The 26,109-nt window shown below is 41.1% G+C and overlaps 1 protein-coding gene across 2 annotated transcripts in view; it reads left to right on the forward strand.

Annotated features, from left to right (window-relative positions):
- ZNF800 (zinc finger protein 800) overlaps positions 1–26,109 on the forward strand; it is a 55,916-nt gene that overhangs the window by 18,113 nt on the left and 11,694 nt on the right. For both annotated transcript variants that reach the window (XM_015852667.3, XM_032442718.2), the window contains exon 6: positions 4,663–4,750. In XM_015852667.3, the coding sequence (XP_015708153.3) occupies positions 4,663–4,750 (88 nt within the window). The remainder of the gene's footprint in view (positions 1–4,662; positions 4,751–26,109) is intronic.

The raw sequence follows: 26,109 nt of genomic DNA on the forward strand, positions 1-26,109 counted from the left end.
TTATTTATGCTTTTTGATCCCAGGAATCTGCTCCTTTATTAGAAGTAAAAGAACCTGCTTTAATGATCTTCCTTTAGCTGTCAATGCTTCCTAGAAGCATCCAGGGAGCTCTGCTGCACAATGTATATCAATAAATGTGGTCTAGCTTTATTCTCCAGGATGTTGTGGTTTTACAGTTCTCCCCAGCTTGCAACACATGGCAAAGGAAGGGATGAGTAAGACCATTGGAGCAATGGTTTGAAGTCACTGTCTTGTGGCAAGGCAGGTTGGTTGCAGCTTGAATTTGAAACAGGTGTGGAAATGCAAAGCAGTAATGGAACAGGCTGCCTGGAGAGGTTGTTGTCTTCTTCTCTGGAGACATTCAAAATCTGCCTGGACTCATTCCTGTGTCACCTGGTAGAGGTGTTCCTGCTCCAGCAGTGGTGTTGGACTAGATGATCTTTTGAGGTCCCTTCCAATCCCTGATGTTTTGTGGTTCTGTGAATCATTTTGCTTCCTTATGTGTCTAAATCTGATCTGTCATTCTTTCTATGAAGAAACATAGTTACCTAAGGATGAACAAACCTGAAATGGATGCATTCCATGTGTGTAAGAATGTGTAAGCCACGTTTTCCATTAAAAATACTTTCCTAATATTGACAGGTCACCAAAGATCAATTATTTCTCTTCGTTATAAAAGTGAGAAGAGCTTTCCAAAATCATGGAGAGATTTCCCTGCAAAGTGTCCAGTTGGTAGCAATTAGGTGGTATCTGAATTCACGGAGTGTAACTTCTGGAATCTGTACTGCCTTAGGGCACTTGTTCCCACCTCAGTATAAATGGGGAAAACAAAAGTGCACACACCTCTGTAGAACTGAACAGGCTACGGGTGACTTTTTTAATTAAGCCTCAGTAGTTGAGCAGTTCCATCTTCCTTGCTCTGCTTGCCTGGGGCAGTGACAGCAGTTATCTTGTGGTAACCCAATGTCTTTTCTTTGGTTTTCTTTTTTTTTTTTCCTTCCCAGAAGTAGCCTATGCCATTGTTTATGTGGAGACAGAGCTATGGTGTAGAGTTATTTGAAGACTACTGGCAAAACTGTCTCTGAGAGACAACTTTGGTGACTTGCATTGCCTGACCCTTTCCTCTCATTATCCAAAGCTACAATTATCATGGATAATGATGCCATTCTGAGAGAACAGCCTCAACCCAGCATTGTGTTACTATCACAACAGACAGCAGACATACTCTTTCTTTGGTACCGTTATTCACATACAAGTGGTGCCAAGGTGGATTGTTTTGGTTGAAGTCTCCAAGGATTTAAAATACTCTACAGTTCATGTTTTGGGACTTCTAGAAACATCATAAGAGTGTTATTTATTTATTCATAGACAACATGTATTAATTAAAAGGCTAATTCTGTGTATCTTTGACTAACGGTTGGTCTGGATCTCAAGAAGGTAATTGATTCATGTTATGCCATCAGGACACTGATTACCTTGACTAGATGCACAAACTTCTTGCTTTAATGATTTCTTGCTGAAAATACCATTCCTAGAAACTGAAGCCAACTGTTCAGAGGTTCTTATGAGTGGAAATGTTTGCAGCTGGTACAGAAACCATGTAGGAAACATGCTTGGAACTACCAGCAAATTAAGCAGTGTGAAGATAGACCTGCATGCTTAAAATGTTTCATGGACTAATTCTTAGATGTCAATGTCTAGAATCTCAGGCTGAGATAAATTCCGTTTCTGTCATTTTTATTTTATTTTTTTGCAGTTTAACAGCATGCAAACATCTCCTTAACTGTACACAATCTATTGTCGATATTCCGAGCTACAGTTAAATTACCATTATTTCATGTTTCTTACTTGATAATTTGCTTTTCTCCTACTCAACGTGATACTGAGATATTCTGCTTTGATTTGAAGATTTATCAGCTTACTAAGAGTCTAAAATGCAATGTGTTTGTTTTCCATGTCATCTTGCTGTAAATATTAAGGCAACTAACTGACTGCAGCATTGCAGAGTCAGGTGCTTGGTTGTGTTCTGAGAGATTTCCCTTTAAAAAGAAGTCTCACATCAGGAAGGCATATACTGAGAAGCATGGAGAACAGCTTTGAAACACTTTGTGAATGAATGCAAAGCCATGCACTGACTCAGTGTGGTAGGAAATAGCAAACAACATATTAACATTCTTGGCTTCAAAACCAGACTAACAGACTAAGATACTGCTGTATCTTGAAGTACCAAACATTATATTTTTGTATCTTGGAAATATTTTTCCCATCTTGGTAGACTGATTGCTTATGTTTGCAGCAGTGCAGTGCAGAGCAGTATAATCTGAAGGTAGCAGAATCACCAAAGTCAGTATTTGAATGGGTCTGGGGGGACAAGACTGAAGTAAGGATCTCTTCCAGCAAGTAGTGAGGCGCTCACCTGCTTGCATTGCTGTGTAGTCCCATGGTTGTTTCCTCAACATTTCATTGTTGGGCTGTAGTTGAACTGTGCTGAATTATGATTCAGCTGCTTATTATTTTAGCTTTTAAAAAACACTTCTCAACTCCACCTACTGGCAGCAGGAACTTTTTGACCTACTTTGATATTCAAAGGTGAGAGTAAGGTTATGTGTTGTTAAGATTTTTGTCTGTGTTTTGAAACTGATTGGTATTTGATAGTGTTGAGTCAATGGCTCTTGGTTTGTTTGTTCCTTTGCAGAGAGCAAAGCAATACAAACACCACCAGTGTGGCAGTCTACAATTTGGCTACAAAGTTTCCAAGAAGATGATTTTCAAAAACATGGGACAGTGATCTGGGCAGGAACAATGTGAATCTAATTGTATTTATGCCTTTAAAAATAGATTGGAGAAGTTGCTCAGGATAACATTTGTCTGTGCACTATGCACCCAGTAAGTGGCCTGAGATCTACAAGCCCTGTCCAGCCCTATTTTCCTCACTTTTTCCATGTTTGAATTGGAAATGAAGTGCTCATTTTTCTCTTGCCACCCCACCCCCACCTCCAGGTGAGGTTTGGTGCACTTTAATCATTTTCTCCATAGCCATTAAGTTGTCATTGACTGTCTCAGAATGACAGTGTCTATCTAAATTCAAATCATTAAGAATCCTTGGCTCCTGGTGCTGGGCTTGCTGTTGTGGAGCTGCACATTTTTATTTTCAGAGCAAAACACAGATAAACCCAAAATGTTTAGCAGAATAGCCCTGTAGCTGCAGTCTCAGGAAAGCACCTGAGGTAGCAGTGTTTGGTTGACTTGCCTTCTGCCAAGCACGTGTGGGAGGAATTCAGTAGTTCCTGCCACGAGGAGCTCCACAGGCTTAGAAAATTGCCCTTTTCTCTTCACTTACGTACAAAGAACGAACTGCTTCAGGCAAGTGTTCCACTTGTGGGCAGCAGAGAGGCCGGGGCAATGGCGACCGCTGAGCTGTGTCTGCGCTGTTGGACTGCTGCATCCCCTGCCCCTCCAGGGCGGGGGTTTTAAGGGAAACACTGAAGCAGGTGGGAGCCTGGGTTTTGAAACAGTGACTGCAAGCAGAGCAGCACAAAATTGAAACATGAGGGGTAGAGAGGAGTGGGTATGAAGCAAACTGCTCCTGCTGGAGGCCCACCTGAACCTCCAAGCCCTCTCCTAGCACGGTGAGGGTGAGGCAGGCAATTGGGCCACACAGCTGCAGCTCCTTGACTACCAAGGGACTGCATGAAAATCACTTCTGGTTAGTTTACAAAAAAGGTATTTGCTGTGTTCTTGTGGCCTGTTCCCAAGTGTCTCGGGGCTCTTGCAGGGCTGTGACAGCCCCTTTTTGCTGGGCCGAACCCTGCTTCACAACCATTGTGTAGCAAGGTGTTTTGCTGCCATGGGAGGGCTCCAGGTGAGTGCTGGAGACAGCAACACCATGTGGGCTTTGGGTAGAGCTGCTTTCTGGAGGCATGTCTGTGTGTAGGGAAATAGTTTAAAAAAAAAAAGACAAGGATATTCTGACAGTGAAGACCAAATGTCTGCAGTAAGGTCAGCCTCAGCCAAGTATGTGTCAAAGGAATGAGTCATTAATGTGGAACCAGCTTCTAGGTGGTGGTGTTTGAAGTTCTTGAGTAATGTCTGTACAACTTCCATTTTGACTGTGTTATTTCTGGTCCCAGGGCACAGGGACAGTACTAGGCTGTGTTGCACCCAGCATGGGAATCTCTGCTCAGACATACATGCGGTTAATGCATTGAGAATCTATGCAGATCAACAGCATTTCATCTCAGTGCTGTTAATCCTTTATGGAATATTGAAGAGAAACTGTACTTTATTAATGTGTTACCTCCTCCAAGCTTTGTTTAACTCATCTCTGCTTTTAAAAAGCAAAATGCTGACAGCAAAATTACCTCTACCTTTTAAAGTGTTAAAACTTTATCTGGGGGATGATGGAAGAGATATTGTAAACAGAAATTGCTGCATTCTTCACTTATTATCAGCTGCAAGTGTTCTGTCTTCAGACCTTGCATGCAGTAGCTCTCAGACATATCATTCAGAAAGGAGAAGTACAGGTCATGTCTGCAGGTAGACACCATCTCCTCAAGGTTTTGGTGAAGTTGAATATCTAATTTCAAGTTAGCAAAGTTTCTCCAAAGAGAAAAACAGAAAAAAAACATGGAATTAACGTATTTTTTTTCTAATCCCCTGCAGTGAAGGAGGAAATGACTCAGTACCTTGTGTTCAGAGGAGTAACTACAAAGAGTGCAATAACACGGTAGCTATGATGAGGCATATACAGGTCAGTGTATATATGGTACAGTGATTGTTCTGTCTTGTTGATGGCTAAAACCAGGAGTGCCATTGCAAAGCCCCTTGCTTTCACAGCTTGAATTCTGCTTGGGAAGAAATATTTGTGTATGCTATTTAAAATGCATGCAGCGAGCTCAGTTCTTCTCTTTGTACGCAGTCAGATCAGACCTCCTCAGGACATGCTGGATTTAATGCACAGATGCTGGTCAGTTTTCTGTGGGATCATTTGCATGTGTGAGCGCTCTCCAGCACTTTATGTCAGATTTGTTAGAATCACACAGTGCAGCTTAAATTTAGTGCCTATACAAAATGATGGCATTGCTTCAAATGAGTGTTAAGCGATGGTTATATCTGCAGTTCTGAACATCTAGAAATCTTGAATGAAGGTCCTAAAAGCCTAAATTGTGCAGTAAAACATAGCTCTGCATGGTTACTGAGAGAGCATGTTTAGACAGTGAGAAGCTCACAACTGTTGCCATCAGCCCCACATCCCAGCTCACCTTTCCCTGAGGAGTGATCCCATTCCTGGTGTGCCTTGGTATCCCTGCCCACCAGCACATGCTGCTAATGCAATACACCCTGGCACCACGGTGCTTTATGCCCATGAGGGAAGATGTGCCACAGGTAATTTCCAAGAATGCTTCTCCTCTTCTTCCTTCTGCTCATCTCTTAATTGCAGACAGCACTCCCACCTAGGTCAGACTTCTTGCTCCTTCAAACATTTACAGATAGCTGATTCATAAGTACATGAGGCTTCAGCTCTGTAGAGTGAAGGGTAAGCTCTGAACTTCAAGAGCTTCACTTGGAGGATTGTTCCTTGTATCCACTCCATGGTGTCCCTGCATGGCTATTGCAGTTTCTGTGTATGCTCAAAACCAGATGATGTAATCAGATATCTGACTGCATAGTAGGGTGTTTTGGGGATGGACCAGTAGTACAACAGATCATTATTTTCCTACAGAATTCTCTGTGTTGCTTTTATGTTAGTGAAATGTTATCAGCTCCAGCATGAAGTTTCTGCTTTTCTTTATTCAGCGTTCACTTGGGTTTTGCAGGTCTTTATGTTCTAGATGAAAACAGATGAAGTTCAACACTTACAGATAAATGATGCCCTGTGATTTTTAGTGAAAATGCTGTGTTCCATCAAAACCTTCAATTTTTGTCTCAAAAGAAAGGAGAGTTAACCTCTTTAAGGGAATGAGCTCTCTCTAGTCTTTCTGATCCTATCGGCAATGACCAGTTACAGTCATTAGGAAGAAGCTGTTCATCCAACATGCAGCATATTTTTATCTGCAGAGGAAATGAATTACCAGGATGCTCCATCTGCCAAATTCACTGTCATGGTTTTATTGCCAGCTTATCCATGGGACTAGTCATTCTCCTTAAGGACCTCTCAGCATTTAATGAGCCCTGAGAAGGCCCTGTTGTGTCATTTTCTCTCCTGTTTGCTGGCAGAGGGAGCCCCAGTGCTGTGCACCCAGTGCCTGGTTTCCAAAGAGGTCTCACGTGGATCTGCAGGCAGCCAAGTCTTTCGATGGTGTTGCAGGACCTGCCTGACAGGTGTCATGTGCTCATTGCAATGGGTCACGCCTACATTCTTCTGCCAAAATGACTGCAAAGTAGCGATGGTACCTACTGTAAGGGTAGAGGAGGTGTGAATGGTTGTGGGAGGGCTTCTGACCACTGTGCACTGTAATGCTGTGCCTTGTAGGACCTTGGGACCTCCTTGAGGTTTAGCAAACTTCTTCATGAGATCTTCCTTCCTTTTTTCTCCATCTTCCTAAGACGTTTCTACCACAGGGGATGCTTCAGGTTGTCCAGATGCTGTGGAGTCTCCTCCATGGAGATCTTCAGAAGCTGCCTGGGCACCCTGCTATGAGTGTCCCTGCTGGAGCAGTGATTAGAGAGGTGGACCCAGAGGTCTGTTCCAACCCCAACACCTCTGTGATTCTGTGATTAATACATAGGAGGATAGAACTGGTAAGAAATCAGTTCTGTAGAAAAGGGCCTGGAACTATACAAAAAACGGAACCAAATGTAACTTACCATCACAGGACAGGTTCCTTTAGATAAAAACAGGATTCCACATGCAACCAAGAGCCAGAATATAGCATGCAAAACATGCAATGTAACTCTTGAGCTCTCTCTTGTGGGGTGCAGCTGTGATACTGCCTTGTTCTCAAAAAATAACAGTAAATATGTAAGTAAAACTTATCTGGGTCAACTGAAAGGAATCCAGAAGAGCGCTCCAAAAACAACGCTGGGAAATGTGACTCTGGAAGAGAAATGGAGCAGTGAGTTTTTTAATCTAAAGAAAATCAGACCAAGGCATGACATAATAACAGCCCTCAAGCACATAAAATGCTGCTGTGAAGAGGGATTGAATTGGTAGTTCTTCATGTCCATACAGGAGGGGGAGAAAGAAGTAGCCTTTAATTTTAACAGCAAGGGTTACATTTGAAGCCAGGAGAATATTTTGTTGGCAAGAATAATGAAATGTGGAAATAGATTGCCTGAATAAGAGGTCAGACAAACTTTCACTGAGAAAGATATGAGGTATAACTGACCCTCCTTTGGAGTGAATAAAGTCCAAATGCCCCTTTCAGCCCTATTACAATCTCTGTTTGCCTATATATTACAAAAATAAAAATAAAAAAGAGAGACAGTATCTTATACCTTACAGAAGCAATCTCCTCCCTGTGAGTAGCCAGCCTCTGCCCCTGCTTGATAACTATGCCTTGCTGTGTTCTCACTTATCTGCCTTCTCCAGATCAGCACACAGGTTTTACTTGCTCCAGAGCTGCTACCTGAACTCACCAATTTCCTGTGCATACACCAGGGCTATTTCTGCTTCCTCCAAGCAATACTCCACAGAGGATACAAAATCCTTTATGGATGATTAATAGCTAGCTTTCAAGCCTTAATGATTTGGCTTAGAAACGACATCTTATAGATCAGTCAGCTAATCTAGATCTTGGCCAGCTTCTCGTCTGCTCTTTCCAACAGACAAAGTGACTATTCAGCTCAACATCTTTCATTCTTTCAATCATTCTTCCCCATTATTAACCACCTCTTCAGACACCTATTACTGAGCTGCGCCACTTTGTTCAACAGACCATCGCCACTGCATCCCCCAAGGATACACAGATAAACCTTAAACACAGATCAAAAGAAAATGTCGTAGAGACACAGAGGCTGTTCAGGAATTAGTCCAATTTTCCAGTTTTATGCATTTGATTTCCTAATTTTCAGCTCTGCAATGATGAGGCTGCATTATAGCTAAGGGAGAAAACACCGTTTTACAACACATTGGTTAATGCATACAGTTTCAAACAGCAGAAGCTCTTTCCTTCTGTTATTGGAAGAAAGATGAATAATAATGTTAAGATTAGTTACAGCCAGTATGTGGTAGATGGACTGTTGCCATATGGTGTTTATGTAAATTAAATGACAAAATAAGGAGCTAGCATTTATAAGCAACATTTGCACGGTACAGATATCCAGTCTGCATGTGCAATACCTACTAGCCTTTACTAATTAGAAAAGATGACATCAAAAAACACTTTTATCCGAGGCACCTTAACTCCTGTTTTAATGAAAATGGAGTCCTCTTATTTGCTTCACGTCCAAAGAGCACTGAATTCAGTCTCCACTTTTGTTTGATATACAAACTAATCTTGTTCTGTAATTAATTTAAATGCCTATTTTCAGCTGGCTAAATGATCTTGTGATAATGAGTGGCTGCGCTGCCTGTCCAGAAGAGTGTTTGTCCATATCTTGTGGATGGCTTAGCTGACAAAATTTAGGGCAAACATTTCCTCTGTCTGGAGGTCAATAAAGCCACCTACATCTTTCCCATGACTAGATCAGAATTTAGGACCACTTCTACAAGTCCTGATACCCCATGTACTCATAACATGAACATAAAATGAAGGCTTCAGATAGGTAGGCAAAATGCTCCCCCACACCACCACTGCTCAGTAAACTTTAAATATACTCAAGATGCAACATTTCAAAGTCCATATGTAGCTATTATGCAGAAAAGTCTAGATGTACCTACTATATATAATTTAATTATTTTTTCCCCCATCTTGTATTATTTATCAAGCAGGAACAAAAGGTATCAAGAAGAAAAGATAACTGACACAAATTAAAACAAAACAAAACAAAATAAAACACAGTTTCTTCTAAAGCTGGGTCTCTGGACTAAGAGACCAGCTCTCAATTCTCAGGTTATAATGAAAGCAGTTCACCTGCTATGGAAAGTGAAACTTGAAATTAATTATGGTATATGACAGCTTCATGAATCCTTGACTTACAAAACAGATTAGATTCAGGACTCCTACCATCCCACCACACAAAGCCAGGAAATTTTTTCTCTAAACATATGCACAAAGGCTAATTAACACAAAATCCTTTTTCCTTACTGAAAAAGAGGTTTTCAGGCTTTATTAGAAGAACAGGAAAGCAATTAACTAAAGATTAAAGGTGCTCCATCTGCATGAAGCGTGATAGAAATTGCCTAAAGGAACAGGAGACAGGTAACAGAATATAGCAAAAGAGAGGGAGGGGGAGAGAGTGCAAGAACAAACAACAGGAGGTTAATATTAAAATCAAGACAAGATCTTTCTCAGTAACTTGCTGGAAGTCAGCCATGGAGGGGACAGGTCTAATGTAGGCACAAGCTTTGTTAGGGTATTCAAGTCAGATCACCTGATCATAATGATCCTTTCCAGGCTCATAAATCTAAATGACACCTGTATGAAGACAAAAGTGAATACTAAGCACAAAATCAAGGAAAGTTGTAAACCTATGTTGAACTAAAAAGCTAAACATTATCATGATAGCAGAGGCAATACATAAAAATCATGGCTACTTGTTGACATCTCAATCCAAATGTATACTCCTCCGCCAGTTTTCACATAAAGTAATATAATTCACAGGGAGCAGTCATTTGGCATCTTTCTGAAAACTACAGAACTATGCCAAAATGGCTTTGACCCTTCTGTCATAGGATAGCACAGGGTTAACGTATAGTCATAGAATAACCTCAATTGGATAGGACCCACAGCGATCATTGAGTCCAACTCCAGCTCCACACAGGACCACACAAAATCAAACCCTGTGCCTGAGAGCACTGTCCAAATGCTCCTTGAATTCCAGAAGCTTGGGGCTGTGCCCACTGCCCTGGGCAGCCTGATCGAGGGCCTGACTACTCTCTGGTGAAGGACCTTTGCCAAACACTCGACCTGACCCCTCCCCTGACACAGCTCAGTGCCATTCCTTTATGATCTACAAGGTTCTCTAGCACTGGAACAAAGCCTGAAAGCCATAGGTGTTGAACACACCTGTCTGTATGGATCTATGTATGGAACTGTATGTAGCTATTGCACAGTAAAACTCAAAGGGGGAGGAAATCTCTACGTAGGTGTTAGTACAGACTGACCATTTGCCCTGTGGGAAACTGCAACTTATATTAACTTGCTTATTTCTATCAGCATCAAAGTTGATGTCTCTCTGAAGCATCCCCTGTGGTAGAAATGGCTTGGGAAGAGGGAGAAAAGGGGAGGGAAGATCTCGTGATGAAGTTTGATAAATCTCAAGGAGGTCCCAAGGTCCTACAAGGCACAGCATTACAGTGCACAGTGGTCAGAAGCCCTCCCACAACCATTCACACCTCCTCTACCCTTACAGTAGGTACCATCACTACTTTGCAGTCATTTTGGCAGAAGAATGCAGGCGTGACCCACTGCAATGAGCACATGACACCTGTCAGGCAGGTCCTGCAACACCATGGAAAGACTTGGCTGCCTGCAGATCCACGTGAGACCCCTTTGGAAACCAGGCACTGGGTGCACAGCACTAGGGCTCCCTCTGCCAGCAAACAGGAGAGAAAATGACACAACAGGGCCTTCTCAGGGCTCATTAAATGCTGAGAGGTCCTTAAGGAGTGTGTCAGTGCTCCACCATCAGTACAGCAAAGAAATGCTTCTTGGTGATCAAATATGTGATCACTGCCACTTGCACTGTGGAGCACTGCTAAAAAGAGCCTGACTGTTTTCAATGCAGTTCAGGTATTTATAGATACTCCCCTCAGCCTCTTATTTTTCAGGCTGAGAAATACCAACTCTCTCAGCTTTTCCTCATAGGAGAGGTGATCCAATTCCTTGATCCCCTCGGCCCTCTGCTGGACTCTCATGTTCTGTGGCCCTCAGCTGGACACAGTGCTCTACTCACCAACGCTGAGCAGAGGCATTAATGTTCATTTGTGTCATTATTGTTTATAGTATCCTCAGTTTGTCCCTGTTGAGTTGCATTCTGCTTGTTCTTCTCCCCCAGGCCTTATTTCCATTTTTGTTGGGAATATTTTGGTCTTTTCCAATACTTTCATTTCCCCCCAGGTTCTTGCAGTCTCTAAACTTAATATACAGTACCTGAATCATGAAGTAAATCCTGAACTGCGCTGCAGCCAGGACAGACCCCTGGAGAATCCTCTGTGACACATCTCTGTCCATTCTTGTTGTTACTCACATATGGCAACATTACGGGATAGATGCACACCTCTGCTCCCAGTCCGAGAATTTACTGGCCACAGGATTGTCATTTTGGCTTGTTCCTTGCTTTATGTCCTTAATTAATTCTATCTTTTTGATTTGGGGTAATAAAAATATGAGCAATCATACCATCTGGAAGGATGCAAAAGTTGAAAAAGTATTAGTCATAGGTAGAACCAGTACTTTGAAACGTAGACCTCAGCCTTTATTCTTCCCCCCTGAGGAAAGAAAGTTTTGCTGCTGCATATTGTTCAGGTCTGCTTGCAAAGGCCAAACTGACTGAGATGCTGGAAGAAAATGAAGGAATGGTGGTGGTGTCTGAGCACCCCTGCCCTGCAACTATAATATCTCTGCTGAGATAAACCGTATCTCATTCAGCAGCAGGTCCAGCAAACTAAAATGAAGGTGAGCTTTGTGGCTAAAAAAAGGGCATCTGTTTTTCTTTTTTTTTGTTTTTAATTTTGCTTTAACTTCCCAGTTTTTCATCAGTAGTGTTAAAAATTGTGTCTGTCTTCTAGCGCTACCCCATTCTGACTGTTCTTCACAGGGAGATGTGAGAACACATCTCTTCCCCAGGTGTTAATTATTAAGAAGGACTTGAGAATTTTTTGCATTCTTTTTTTGAAGGTAAAACTTGGAAAGGAAGGCTGCTTGTTTTGGTGCATGATCTGTTATTGCGCACCATTCCCTATGGTTCCAGAACATTTTTTCTCCAACCTTTGTCACCTTGCTAAGGTGGTCTCACATCATCTCATCTGAGAAGTAGCTGTCTCTTCACTCTTGAATGTAGTAAGGAGGTAATTTACTTGTTTTGGGATAATTGGGAGTTATCTGTATGATGAGAAGGAAAAACCTACCTGTGTTGTTCAGTTGCTCTTCTGTTCTGCTTTTGCTGCCAACAGTCTTGTCATTCCCAGCTTTCCTTCATCCTTCATTTCACTTTTTGCTGTTCTCCTTGAATACTCCCCTGCTTTTCCTCTTCATTCCCTTTTGTTTGTTCTCTTTTGCACCTGTCCTCCCGGCAGGAGGGACATTTGGTGTGTGGGGAGGTGAGGAGGTATGATTCAAAATATCTCCCATTTTTCCACTCCATTCCTCCTTTCGCACTTACTGCTCCATTTCTGACAGCAGTGAAGCCTCCCTGTGTGAAAGGCTCCATCCTTGCTCCTGCTGCAGGGTCAGTGCTGTGGGCAGGCCTCTTGTTGTCCCTGCAGTGCAAGATGAGACTCTGTGTCACACAAAGTTTCCAGGTGGGTTTCCATCTTGTATTAAGTGCTCTCAAAAGATTAAAAGTTGTGGGATTTTTGTCCTCTTTGGTAACCTCAAACAAAGCAAACTTTATTTGAGTAAAACTAAGGAAGAAGGAAAGATTTAGGTTGGATATCAGGAGGAGGCTCTTTACAATGAGAGTGGTGAGGTGCTGGAGCAGGCTGCCCGGAGAGGCTGTGGATGCCCTGTCCCTGAAGGTGTTTGTTGGATGGGGCCCTGGGCAGCCTGGTCTAGTATTAAATGTGGAGGTTGTTGACCCTGTCTGCGGGGGGGAGATAGGGCTGGAGCTTAATGTCCCTTGGGGTCCCTTCCAACCTGAACCATTCTGTGATTCTACAAAATAAAGTTTTCAAAAATAATGAACTTAAAATCTCTTAAAGGAAACAAAAAGGGAGTGAAAAAAATGATCAAGGGCTCAGCAATGCCATTCCTTGCTTTGGGCACCTCAATGATCTGCTCACTCTCTTCTTCCCTTGGAAGTTCTCAGTGCTCTCCCTGAGGGCAGGCTGGCTCCTCGCTGTCTTCTTTCCATGTCATGTTTTCCTTACATCATCTGTTAACTTAAGCATCCCTTAAGCACAATGAACAGCTCCCAAAAGAAGGTTCATGTTCTACCCTCTTAATTTCTGGCTGACACTGTATTGTGAAAAGAAAGTAACGGCAACTTGGAAGCAGCAAATAAAACAGAATCTGTCATGCAGAATTTGAGATGGTGAGCTTGTCTCCAGCATCAGCAGGTGCATCAGGAAAGGGTCTGTGAACTTGCCATGTGGAACTGCTTTTGTATTTTGCTGGAAGGAAACTTCAAATGAAAGAAGATAAATGAAATCCAGGATTCCAAACATCAATGTTCATCTGGTATCTTGGATGAGGAGCTTAATAGTTAAAGCAGAGTGTAATTTTACTTAAATGTCCCCAGTGTGTAGAGCCTTGTTATTTATTTATGATGGTGCCCACAGTTTGCTGAACACTTTCCAAATATTCAGAAAAAGGCAGTTCCTGGTCTGAGATCTTGCAGTCTAAGGACAGAGAAAGGTGGATAGATGGAGCTTATCTGTATTTACCGAATTTTGAAGAGGTCTGGAAGATGGCTGCTTTTCTGACACTAATGCAAACATCTAATTGTGACTGATTTATTGTGTAAGAACATGGTTGCTTTTTTGTTGTTGTAATTAAGAAACATTTCTTATAATCTTGTACAGCTTCACAATTTTGTTTTTGTAATAATTTCAGTATTAATAGTCTTGTTGTGTGAAGCAAGCATTATACAAAGATTAGCAGTGTGTGGAAACTCATTTATTCATTTGAAGCCACAAGACAAAAGCATTACTGCCATAGACTTACTGCTCTATCTGATGTATTTTAAATAAGAGAATTAGCAGTTGCACTTAGATAGTCTGACAAAGGAACAAGGGAGGAGGCAGAGCACTGTGCTGGTGATCCACACAGGAAGGATTCTGTCCTGGATTGTCTAATGCTCAGTGTGCTTTAGGAGCATGCGTTGCTGTTTTTTTCCTTATAGCTCTCTAGGCATCAGTTTTTAACTCTTCTGCAGCTCCCCTAGAGATAGTGGTGGGTTGTTGGCTGGAGCTTTTTTTTTTTTTTTTACCACTCAGTCTTGTTCAGAGAATTCTTCCTCTCATTTGATTTATAAACATTTTTTTTCTTTTCCTTTTTATCTCTTCCATGTAGATGCTGGAGATGTAGAAAGTACTTTGCCTATGGTGCTGTACCTGTAACTGCATGGCTGCACTTGTTTCAGAGCATCTTGTCTTGCCTGAGCAGGTCATCTCATCTATGGAATGCGTTACACTGCAGACCTGGACTCTTACTTTTGAGGGTTTTTTCCTTCCTGGCTTCATTCTACCTTATCTGATTATTGGCAAGCAGTGCTTGTTCTTACGAATGTATGTTGCTTATGGCAGGCAGCAGCTTGAACTGAGCAGCATCTGATTGCTGTTTTATTTCCTCCCCGTATTCACAGGCTAAAAACCAGGAGCCGTGATAACAAAATCACAGAATGGTTGATGTTGGCAGGGTCTGACCCACTGCTTAAGTAGGGCCACCTAGGGAAGGTTGCCACCTAGGGAATGATCTCCTCACAGCATGAGCTGCAAGACCTTCACTCAGACATAGTCCTACGTTTGTAAGTGAGAGACAAGCATTCTTTGTAGCAAAGAATCTCAAATAATGAGACCCCAGATGTGACTCCAAATAAACTGACTCAAAATAACAAATGATTTATGGTAATCCTGACTTTTACAATTGCAGTGGGAAATAATGAAGTTCACTTAATTTCTAATAGAAATTTGCTTGGCTTTTGGTTCTCATGTTATGTCTTGTTATGCATTTTAAGGTTAGTATGTTATGGAAACTCTCAACACCCTGTCTTCAGACTGTGTTTTGAAGAAATCCAACTCCAGACCCTTCCTGCAGCTTGTTTATAACATGTCCTGGCTTCTTACATTTTTTCAGATATTGACATTAAGCTCAGGTTGCAATATTTGTATATGAAAGAAAATTGAGGATATCAGAGACTCCCTCTCCAAAATCAAAGCAAAAAGAGTTCTTAGCAGTTTCTGCAGCTGTAGGCTCAGAAGTAGTCTTACAGCAAACGTGATCAATATTTCATTAGTTTGGCTTTTAATGATTTCCATTTTCTATTTTTAATATGAAGTTACCCAAGAGGTGAGAAGGCTAAATTTAAAAACAAAACATATATTGAAATATATTTAAAAATACAAGAGAGGTGTTGTGGAAATCATAACCTTCTCCCACTTCTTTTTTATCATAACCTTCTCCTACTTTACATTTAAATTCCACCTCCCTGTGAGTATGTGAAATTTTCTGATGAAAAATATGACAGGAAAAAAAGTATCCCAGATAGCTCTTCTCAGCTGGGTGGTACGCGGTCTCCCTGATTCTAGCAGATTCATTCTTGTTTACACATCTGAGCGCCATGCTAGTCCTGGTAATCACACAGTCATGTTAAGAGCTCATTTTTAATTTGCTGTTTCCCTTAAACCAGAGTTCTTCTTAAAGTCGTTGAATTACAGGATACTGCTCCTCCATATCTGAATGTTTGACCTACTTTCTTTGTTCAAATGAAACGAATGCTTCCAGTGCCACAGTCTGTGTTGAGCTGATCCATTGTGATCATTTAGCATGCTGCCAGAGTTTGTTCTTCAGCAGCAGCAATTCTTTTGTATTCAGTACAATAATAAAGGTATTTTATAGTTTTCATCCAAGAATAGAAACTTTGTGTGCTACTATTTAAAACACTGCTTTTTGGAAATGTTTAAATCCAATTTCCATTTGAAATCCATTTCATATCCAAGCATTTGCAACTTGATGATGATCTAGATAATCTTATGAAGCTTTTCTGTCTTATTTTTCTTATAATGCTACACTCTTTTTTTTTACAAATGTTATTTTTAAGCAGAAAGTCCTACAGCACAATGTAAAATACCTGTCAAAACCTGTTATGTCAGTATAATTACTTTTATCGCCTAAACTTCTAATCTCCTCCAGTAATGATATTTCTGTGACACAATCTGTTCCCCAAAATTCTTACTGAATGGCATTAATTATGCTACCAGACTTTTATTCACGGTAAATGGCATCCCTATCAGCCTTCCATCACATTGTATGTGATCAATATCAGTTCATCCCTTTAGCTTGTCCTTTTTAACTATCTTAATATCTAATTAGCGTTTTGCAGTTCTTTCTTCTTTCCACATTATAACAATATTTCTTAAAAATCAATGTCTGTCTTCTCCCAGGCTTTCTTGTTTGCTGAAGAAGCTCAAGGACAAAGCTCTTTTAATTCACAGGGAATACTGAGGCTTTATGAACTATTCATGCAAGTCCCATTGCCAGATGCTGAGGAGACATTTGAGAAGTAGCTGTATTACACTTGGTTGTACATGGCAGGGAAATGTGTTTTCAGGTGAAACTTTCCAGGAGATGTGAAAACTGCATACTTATTGACTGTAATTTGGAGAAACAGATTAGTCTGTAACATCTTGAACTTTTTAAAGTGGTGCTGGCAAGACTGTATGTACATCAGTCATCCCTCATGGTAGTGACAATGCTCTGTTGGCTGGATAGAAGGCATGAGAACAGCATCGCGTTTTAGGTCCCTGAGCATGGCCCCAGGCTGGGAGATAAGATCTGTCCCCGCGTCCCAGATGACTTCAGCTAAATTTTACATTGGATTTCATGTAACTTTCTTTCAAGTAACAAACTTACTATTTCCATATCTGGAAAACAAAATATGGCATTGATGCCTGGGCGAAACCAAATACCTGGGCTGATAATATTATTTACAAATTGTGCATCTACCTCTTTGTTCTGCTCTTGCACGTGTGTCACAGCCCATGACTCTCTCCCATCTCCCTCATAGTAAAAGAGGCAGAACCTGTAGCCACATAATATTTGCAAGTGCCTGGGGAACCTAACCAAAGATTCCAGGTATTGTCCACCATGAAAAGGCATGCAGACAGCAAGGATGTCTTTGAATTATAGCAGCTTTGAAATACTGTAAGAAGGACCTTGTTGTAGTAACCTAAAGTATAATCACTGTTAAGTGCAATTTGAGAACAGGCTGATGAGAAGATGACACTAAGAAAACATCAGCTAGCTGATGGCCATCTTAGGCTCAACTGAGTTGTGAAAGAGTCAATGGATTAACAAGTGAAAGCCGATCAGTTACCACACCAGGTCAGCATGCAACAGAAATGCATAATGATTTTCAATTTTTCTTGCTGTTTTTATGAATCATACACACACTGCCTCCTTAATCTCCTCTGGTGTGAGGAACTCATGCCTTAATAATAGTCCAAACAAGAAAATCTGTTAAGTATTATGAATCCATTTAGAGACATAATTTTCCATGTTGGATCCTATTTATTCTGTCAGTTTTATTTGCTACACACGGCAAAAATTTTGATTAACCAGATTAAAGTTCAATGCTGTCTATGAACTGAATGCTGCTGAACTGTTAGCTTCAAAATGCTCAGGATTGAAATGGTTAGATTTTTAATAATTTTGTGTTCCTGAAGTACATGCAGATAAATAATTATTTTTAAAGAAGCAATTCCCTTGAAGACAATAGAGAAAAGTTTTAGACTGGTTGTCTGCCCCAGTTCCTACTGATTTCATACCAGCCTACTGATATTCTTCTTGCTCACATTTCTCAGTTTCAGAAAAATTAATGTCTTGCTGTCTGTTTTATAATTGAGTTTGACTTCTCTGTAAGTCTTGTCTTAGCTGTCCAAGATCAGCTTTTATTTCTGGGGGGAAAAGAAAAAAAAAAAAAGAGAGAGAGAGGAAAAAGAAAGTTTTCTGACTGCTCAGCCTGATATGAAGTCATCTTTGACTTCACATCCACTGTTCTTTGTCTGCAAAAGAAAACTAAGATCCTTATGGCAGTGGTTTTGGCCAGATACATTAAAGGCAATAGTATGTAAAGCTGCTGCTGTCACACAACATCTAAAGCTGGTTGTATTGTACTCTGGCCCTCACTGCCTATTTTATGTCTGCTCTGGAACCATCTGTGTCATCTAGTTTGAGAGCATGATCATTCTAACTATGCTTGCCATGGTGTTTGCCAAGCTAAACAGCAACTGGCAAAAGCCTTCTCCATTGTGTGTCCAAAACAAGCAGCCTGCTGGGCAAAGTGTTTGATCCCAAAACTCTGTGCCTGCTTTTCTTTTTGCCTGTAAATCAGCTCAGTTGGGCTTTCACTCCAGAAGTAGTTATTTTTCTCAGAAAGACCTGTGAATGCATTTCTCTGTCCAGACAGCTGTAAACCACTGTATGATCTGTTTTTAAAAAGAGAGTGGAAATTGGAAGCAGCTGAATCTACTTCCCTGTAATTCTCACTTCCCACTAGTTTTACAGTATGCAGCTGAAGAACCAGGTCTGTGCTTTGGCACAAACTGTTTACCATAACATTTTATTAGGGTAATAAAATATACAGGAGAACTCACGTTTTCAGATGGTTTTCACCTCTTGCTAGTTAGTATTTATTGCTCCTGGTGGTATCTTTCTCTCAGTGTACCGAAGGCTAGAAGCAAGGCCTAAAATTTACATGCCAAATATGAGATTTATAGTCATTATATATGCTTGTTTTAGTTTTTAAAATGTAGGTATCTAGTTCAGTTTATGAGGCTACAGAGTATCTTCTGGCCTTCTGCTTCCACTCCAGAAAAGCAGTGCGGCCTCCGTCATGTCTAAAAGGTACTTATAGTGAGAGTGGGGCAAGTCTCTTCTCACTGGTGACAAGTGATGGGACAAGGAGAAATGGCCTCAAGTTGCACCAGGGCAAGTTTAGGTTGGATATTAGCAAACACTTCTTTACAGAAAGGGTAGTTAAGTACTGGAATAGGCTCCCCAGGGAGGTGGTTGAATTGCCATCCCTGGATGTGTTTAAGAGCCATTTGGATGTGGTGCTCAAGGATATGATTTAGCAGAGGGTTGTTAGAGTTAGGGTACTATGGTTAGACTGCGGTTGGATTTGATGATCTTCAAAGTCTTTTCCAACCTGGGTAATTCTATGATTCTATGTCTCCCAGCTGCCTCTCACCGCGGCATGCCCCAGACATGCCAAATGGTTCTAGAGGTCAGTAGAACTAGGGTCTTAGTGCTTTTAATCCAAGCATCCCTGCCTAGTGACTGCTTACCTCTCTGGATACTTTTGGAGCCCCAGCTTCAGCGGATCCTGAAACCAGAGAGAGAAGTATGCAAAAACCTGCCTGCCTCATGCACTGCTAAAGCAGGGTCCCTTTCAAGTAATAATTACATGTAAGGTGTTTCTAATGAATCTCTCAAGCCTAATAATTCACTTTGGGGATTAGGAAAAGGTTCTTCACCAGAGTGTGATTGGGCACTGGAACAAGCTGCCCAGTGCAATGGTCATGGCACAATGCTGCCGAGTTCAGTAAGTGTTTGGACAGTGCCCTCAGACACAGGGTTTGGTTTTTGGGTGGTCTGTGTGGAGCCAAGAGCTGGACTCAGTGATGCTTGTGAGTCCCTTCCAACTCAGGATATTCTATGATTTTATATTCTAATATTCTAATTGTGTGGGAGGAGCACTCATCCAGCAGGTGGAAATGTGGGTGGGACGTCCTCACCCTGAGGGACTTCAGGCTTCTGCTCTCACAGTGGAGCACAGCAGTCAGTGGATGGGTGAGCTTCCTGGTGAGATGCAGAAGTAAGTAAGGCTTAGCAGCCTCCTGAGGATTTAGTTGTGGAGCTGTAGGAAATGGAATGGTGAGACCTGGGTTCTCATATCTGTGCAGAGTGTTTAGTTCTTCCTGCTGAGTGGCCTATCTCAAGTTTTGGAAGGAGCTCAGGTGTCGGGATCTGGATTTCATTCTGAAAGCCAGCCTTAAAGCTAGGTACTACAGCCCTTAAACTTTATACTGGACCCAACTCAAAGTGAATAAGAAAAATATTTTAACAGCTCTGTAGGTCTAATGATTTCATAAAAGTCTTTGTGATTGTTCACACTGTGATTTTGATGGGTAAATGTCTGTGCTGCCAACTCTTGTGATTTTGGTCATATGTCTTGTGAAATATGTGACCATTTGTAAAGACCTGGACAAATAACAGGGAGCACTAAGTTTCTGTAAAAGCAATAGAAACACCATGTTTTTTCTTTAGTTGTTACAAAAAACCTTGAAAATTTTTCTTCAGTGGAAAGTTGAGACCCAGAAGACAAATATGGCTCCAAATATAAGGAATGACCAGCATTCCTAATTTCATCTAATGTAACTCTGAGCTCTGACATGACTTTTGATTGAATTGTAGCTGCAGAACTGAACATGTCTGAGTTATAGGAAGTTCTACCAACCACTGGAAGTGGGAAAGGTCTAGGAAGAAAATGATTGTTTCAAAATAGATCAATTTTTTTCAATCACCTGATATTACAGATCAGTTAATCCTGGGTAAACCACTGTTTGGAAAACTTATAAATGAGGCTTTGTTTCATGCTTAACAGGAGCATTAACTGTTTCTGCCCTGAGGAAGTATCCAGGGGTCATTTTGCAAGGACTCAGTGTCCACACATAAGGGCATTCTTCTTCTCTCTCTTCTCTGCACAGTTTTACATCATACTGGTTTCATGCTTCTTTCTCTTGGAGAGGAGATGCGTTACACGGAGCACACACAGGCACGATGATATGGAGTATATGCATAATGCTGTAGTAGCGCTGTTAGTGCCAGGTATGTCATCAACAGCGGACAAGGAATGAACAATTTTTACATTCTAAAGATATTGGCAAAATGCTGTAATCACTGCACAAATGAGCGGTACCAGAAGATGAAAACAGGCTCTTTTAGCAGAGCCATTTCTCACAGGAAGGATATGAATGAATGCTAATTTAATAACCTAAGGTTTATTGTAAGTTTTTCAATAAGTTACACGTACTCTAAATACTCATTGAATACAGAGGTATTTTGATGGGTTGGTTGGTAAGAAAGTGCTTAAGAATCAAATGCATGAGGGGAAAAAAAGTCTCTATTAGCTGTTCATTTAATCTCACAAATAAAATTGACTCAGCTGAGGAAAAGCTTTAAAAATTATTCAGATTAACCCAATTGGGTTCTCTAGAGATTCTAAATTTAATTGTAAAAGTGTATTTTTAACTGGCAGATACCAGATCAAATTACATTTTATTTTAGTAAAAGTGTGTATGTTTTAATCTCCATTTCCCTTCGTTCAATTAGGCTCTTCATGGTTGATGTGACAACATTAAATATCACAGCTTGGAAGCAAAAGCATTTCGGAATGCTGACGCGGTGTGCTGGCTGAGCAGCCCTATGCAAGGCTGCAATTAGGAGCACTAAGCATTTAAATCCTGTTTATACAATAGCTCGTTCATGGGAGATAGCTGTATTGCACTGAGAAACCTGCATCCAAATTGCTCCCCTTCTGGAATTCCACATGTGCAGGCAAACACTGGAAGTTTTCCAGATGACAGAGATGAGTTGAATGTGGGTACCAGCTTGCTTCAATTTCAGATTCCTCTCTGGAAGGTGTCATACAAAGAGAGAGAGGTTTTCATGGTCCCCATGAGACTGCAGAAAGTAAGAAAACACCTGTGCTGATTCAGGGTAAAACCTTGTTCCCATTTAAGTCCCGTGCTTGTATTTCATCTCTGCAGGGCAAGTGGGAGCTGCAGAGCTCCTCCAGTTCAGCAGTGTGACTGCAAAATAGCCATTCTGACATTGGTCTAGATTAGGCAGAGGCTGTGCTTAGCTGGAGACTTTCACCAAAGGTGCTTGTGCTGACATGGGGTCAGCCTGGAAAAGAGAAGGTTATGGGGAGACCTCATTGCAGCCTTCCAGTATTTAAGGGAGCTTATAAACATGAGGGAAATCAACTTTTAACACTGGTAGATAGTGATCAGACAAGGGGGGAATGGTTTTAAACTAAAGGAAGGGAGATTTAGATTAGATGTCAGGGGGAAGTTTCTTACTGAGGAAGTGGTGAGGTGCTGGCACAGGCTGCCCAGAGAGGCTGTGCATGCCCCATGCCTGGAGGTGTTGGACAGGTTGGATGGGGGCCTTGGCAGCCTTGTCTAGTGGTTGGCATCCCTGATCGTTGAGGTCCCTTCCAACCCGAGCCATTCTTATTCTGTGATTTTCACCTTGGAGAAATGTGGCCTACCCTGGCAGAGGCAGCCTTGGTGGCAACCATGACCAAGTTACCTCACTCCCCACACTGGGAGGAAAAGCATGTCTGTGTTGCCCTGGGGACAACAGAGTGCTGTGGGGCAGGGATGTCCTTTCCTCCTCAGAGCTCCCAGCTGGAGGTCAGTGTTTTGCTGAAGAGTGGTGACTCAGAGCAGGAGCACATGAGCCGTCTGCACTGGGGCTGTGAAGAGGGATGCTGACAGTTCCTGGGAAAGGGCAAACCCCTCTGGACCCTCCCACCAGGAAATCTGCTTCTGAAACAGTAGGAAAGATCTTTGATTTTGTTATCTTTTCTGTCAGCAGTTTCATTCCTTAAAATGCAGCTGCAGGTGCCTAAAGCTAGTTTCCCTCTGTGCTTGTCCCTGAGATGCCTCTGTGATCAATGGACAGACCATGTCTAGAAGTAAATTTACCTACAAAATGAAGCATAGTGTTACAATTCTATGTCTAACTGAGCTGTTAAATGGCTATGCCAGCAACGCACGTCAGTCTTGGTCTCCAAACTCCCTGAGTGACTACTGTCAGTCCCCAGAAGCGGTCACAGAAAAAGATGCACAATACAAGCCTTGACTTAGGGGTAAATACACATCGCAGGCTCGTCACTTCTGACATACAAAGCTCAGCCCAAAAATCACAGATTCCATTTACTAGCACATACTGGCAAGGCACTGAAAAACCAGCATTGCTCCATAGTGCAGTCAAGCAAACTCTGTGCTTGGTTCATGGATGTTATTTTGTTTCATTGCCTCATGTGCTTGATGTTTAAAGCACAGTTCAGTGTTCAGGTTTAAAAACTAGTAAGTAATAATGATACCTTAACACACTGTTTTAATCCAATCCTTTTTCATTTTAAAATAAATATGCAGCATAGCCTTGATTTAGTAATGTTAATTTTCTGGGAGTATAGCTTCCAAACCTTACTGAGTACAGTTTCCAGTTATATCAGCATACTGTGCAACTGCAGAGAGGTAATTCTAAAGTCCTTGACTTTAGAAATCCGCTGATATGCCATTGAAATGATACGGTTAACAATGTTTCTTTCTGACGATCAACAAACTGGTGCTTTTGTAAACTGTCATTTGGTGTTTACTATGATTTTTTCCTGTTAGGAAATAGAAGTGGCAGAAGGAAATGGGCTATTGACTCGCAGCCACTGCTTCTATGGGCTCTCATCCAGCAGTTAGCAATAGTGCTTATAGGGATCTATCTATACAAAATGAGTTTCTGACAGAGCTGGCAGAAACCTGATCCTCCCATCCTCCCCCCAACACTTTTTTGTGTGTGTGTGTGTGGAAAAATGCTTCCATTTTGAAACATTCCTTCTTTTTGAAAAAGATTACAAACTTTTATTATTTTTCCCTGTGAATTAAAAATAATAAACAGAGATGTCTGGGACGGTTCACCACACAGTTTGGTTTTTCTTTTTTCTTGGAAAAAATATATATTCCATCCCAAAACTGGAAAAACTTTATTTTTTTTCTCAGAGAATTTCTTCAACTGGCCTGCTAAAGTGATCACACCTTAGGCAGCAGGGAACTTGGGCAATTTTGCCACAGCCCCCTGAGCTGAACAAAGGGCTAAATATCCCTCTGGTCATCACTGATCTGGGTTCATGCTTGAACACTCTCTGACCCAATGGATTTTTTTTTTCACATGTCTAAAGTGCTGTAAATCGCAGTGGAAGAGAGATTTACCTCAGAATAGCACTCCAAGCAAGAATACTTGTGTAGACATATGCACCAAAAAGCATCCTAGAGCATGCTTGTGGTTAGGGCAGCCTCTTGATGATAGGTTTCATGTACACATTGCAGTGATTCTGACGGAGAACATCTGCATCAGGTTCTGTTGTGGCAGATGAATAGCTATTATATTGCAGTAGGGTCTAATCTCATGACTTTCTCCTCTTGCATATCTGTTGCCATCCACTGTCAGATTATTTCCATTTATTTTTATTTTTTAAGTTCAAAACCTTTTTGTTCTTTTGTGCATGGCCCTGGTCAAACAGTGTGCATACAGGTCTTTTATTTGCTCCAGAATGCTATTTGCTATTGAGGAACTAATATAGAGGAGAAGTACGAGATAATCTTGGAGAAAGCAGTTAGAAACATTAAGCAGTGAATTTTATGTTGATTTTACAATTTAATAGTTTCTATAATGGGAATGTGAATATTAATTACTTCAGCACATTGCATTAATCCACTGGAACTCTCCTTGGACCCACTAGGCAATAGAATGCTTAAGGCAGGGACAAATTGCTGAGCCTTCCCTCACTACATTTTCTGCATATAAGCTTAAGTCCTCCTTGCATTGTCTTTGTGACTATGCTAATGAAAATAACACCTATACACGTCATAGACTCATGGCTTAACGCAAGCTGTAGAGGGAAAATGTAGGGACAAGTATTTTAGCACCTAACATAGCGCTTATAATAGTTGTACTTAACATCCGACAGCTCTAAGCCTATTGCCAACCCCAAAGTCGCCCTACAAGAAGAGCAATGAGGTGGCAGTTCTGAACTATAAATGTTTCTGCTGCAGATCTGTCCCTACTCATTAACTGTTTGGTACAACACTCACTTAATTCTACCATTAGTGATTACCAATCTTTAGGCCATAGTTAAGCAATGAGGCACAAGAAGGCAAGAATCATTAACCTTAATACCAATGACATGACAAAGTGGCTGAGGTGATTTTTATGAGACAAGAAAGTGCTACTACCATAAGAATACATTGCAATTGGTCTTTCTTGATTAAAATAGTGTCATTGATTGTTTTGTACTTTAAGGAGAGCTTAAGTAATGAACAGATTTATTAAGATCACCTTACAATTGATAAATGAAGGTAATTCCTGAGCTGCAGATGCAGAGCAGGATGCTGGACGAACGTTGCATTGCTGCACGTTAATCTTTTTCCCAGTAACACTGATAGGGAATTCTCTATTATTTCAGTATCACAGAACTCACAGCAAAAGTAATTGCACATACAATTTCTGATTCTCCTCTGCACTAAACAAGCTCACTTTACACATGTGAAGACAAAAGTCTTCACTTCACACATACAAGATAGAATCATGTACATCACTTAGAGCTGGTGAATTTAGTAACCATTCAAGAAGGTGTGAATCTTCCTTGTGAAACATTCCATGGACTATCCAAGCCTTTAATTAGTTACAAGATCTAGCTATCTTAGAACTCCAGTCTAGTCCCACAGCTCTGGTTCTTAGGGGAACTGTTTTCAAGACTGTAACCTCAATCCAATACTGCTATGCCTATCTTTAAAGCACTGTGGAGCAGTTCAGGTCTATAGAAACAAACATCAGTTGCTGAGGAGCTGATGGCCACACTATATTTGATGTGGAGGGTGACTTCAGACTAGCTCTAGTTTGATCTGTTAGCAGTTGTAGCACTTCATGTGCATTCCTAGAGTGCAAGCTCTAGGTTGGTTTCCTCTAGAGAGGAATCTAGTCTACGAGTCCAAGTCTGCTCTGCTACATTAACCAAAGCATATAGTAAGTGGGGACAACTGGGAGGTTTACTTCAGAAGTGTGCTTATGATCCAAGCAGAAATGGTAATGTGAACTCCCCCACAGAATGCCATATGGATGTAAAAAGTCATCATATGCATATCTTGAGCTTCAGCTCAGTTATATCTTGTTCATGTGAAAGTTGAGCAGGAAAAAAAACAACCACAGCCATTCCTATTTACATAGGCAATTGATTAAAATTACTGCTTAACTTCATTTCAATTAATTTTACTTTTTTGTTTTGATAGGAATATTTTGCAAAATTATTTCTATCTATCTAGGTACATAACTTTAATAAATG

Source organism: Coturnix japonica, chromosome 1, assembly GCF_054131305.1.
Source record: "Coturnix japonica strain WE chromosome 1, WE-NBRP24, whole genome shotgun sequence".
In the NCBI taxonomy this organism is placed as follows: domain Eukaryota; kingdom Metazoa; phylum Chordata; class Aves; order Galliformes; family Phasianidae; genus Coturnix; species Coturnix japonica.